The 657-nt window shown below is 67.4% G+C and overlaps 1 protein-coding gene across 1 annotated transcript in view; it reads left to right on the forward strand.

Annotated features, from left to right (window-relative positions):
• Positions 1-657, forward strand: part of ETH_00039235 (uncharacterized protein) — a gene marked incomplete at both ends in the record, with an annotated part of 879 nt that overhangs the window by 126 nt on the left and 96 nt on the right. The window contains one exon of the mRNA XM_013374602.1: positions 1-656. Coding sequence (XP_013230056.1) covers positions 1-656 — 656 coding nt within the window. The remainder of the gene's footprint in view (position 657) is intronic.

Raw genomic sequence — 657 nt, forward strand, 5'->3', positions numbered from 1 at the left:
CAGTTGCTGCCTTTGGCCAGCCAGGGGCCCGTGCAACAGCAGCAGCAGCAGCAGCAGCAGCAGGAGGGGGTGTTGCTGCTGCAGAGGGAGCAGCAGCAGCAGGAACAAGAGGAAAAGTTTCTGCTGCAACGGCGGCAACAGCAGCAGCAGCAGCAGCCATCTCCAGGGCCTCGTTTGGAGCCTAATAGAGACTTAGGCGTTTCTGCAAAGGCAGACAATGCACAAGCCACAGATGCCGCCCCTGCTGCTGCTGCTGCTGCTACTACTGCTGCACAAGGCAGGTCTCCCAAATCTGCTGCAGCGCAGAGCACCGCCAGCAAGCCTGTGGGGCCCCCAACTGGAAACGGCGCTGACGCTGAGGGGCCCCCCTTTACCTCGAGGGGCCCCGCGGCGCCTGCGGGGGCCCCCAATGTTGCTGCTGCAGGTTTGCTGCTGCTGTGCGGGGGCTGGATGATTGCTGCGCTGCTGCTGCTGTCTCCCTTTGGCTGCATTCCCTTCCTGCGTCACTGCAGCGCAGCTCGCCACAACAGAGCCGGCGTGGGAGATGGGCCCATAGGGGCGCCCCCGCAGGAGGGGGGCCCCCCAGGGGCCCCCCTGGGGGCCCCCCGGGGGGCCCCCGTGGGGGCCCCCAGAGGGGCAGGGGGAGGGCGTTGTGGG

Source organism: Eimeria tenella, genomic scaffold, assembly GCF_000499545.2.
Source record: "Eimeria tenella Houghton genomic scaffold, Eth_scaff2176, whole genome shotgun sequence".
Classification (NCBI taxonomy): Eukaryota; Apicomplexa; class Conoidasida; order Eucoccidiorida; family Eimeriidae; genus Eimeria; species Eimeria tenella.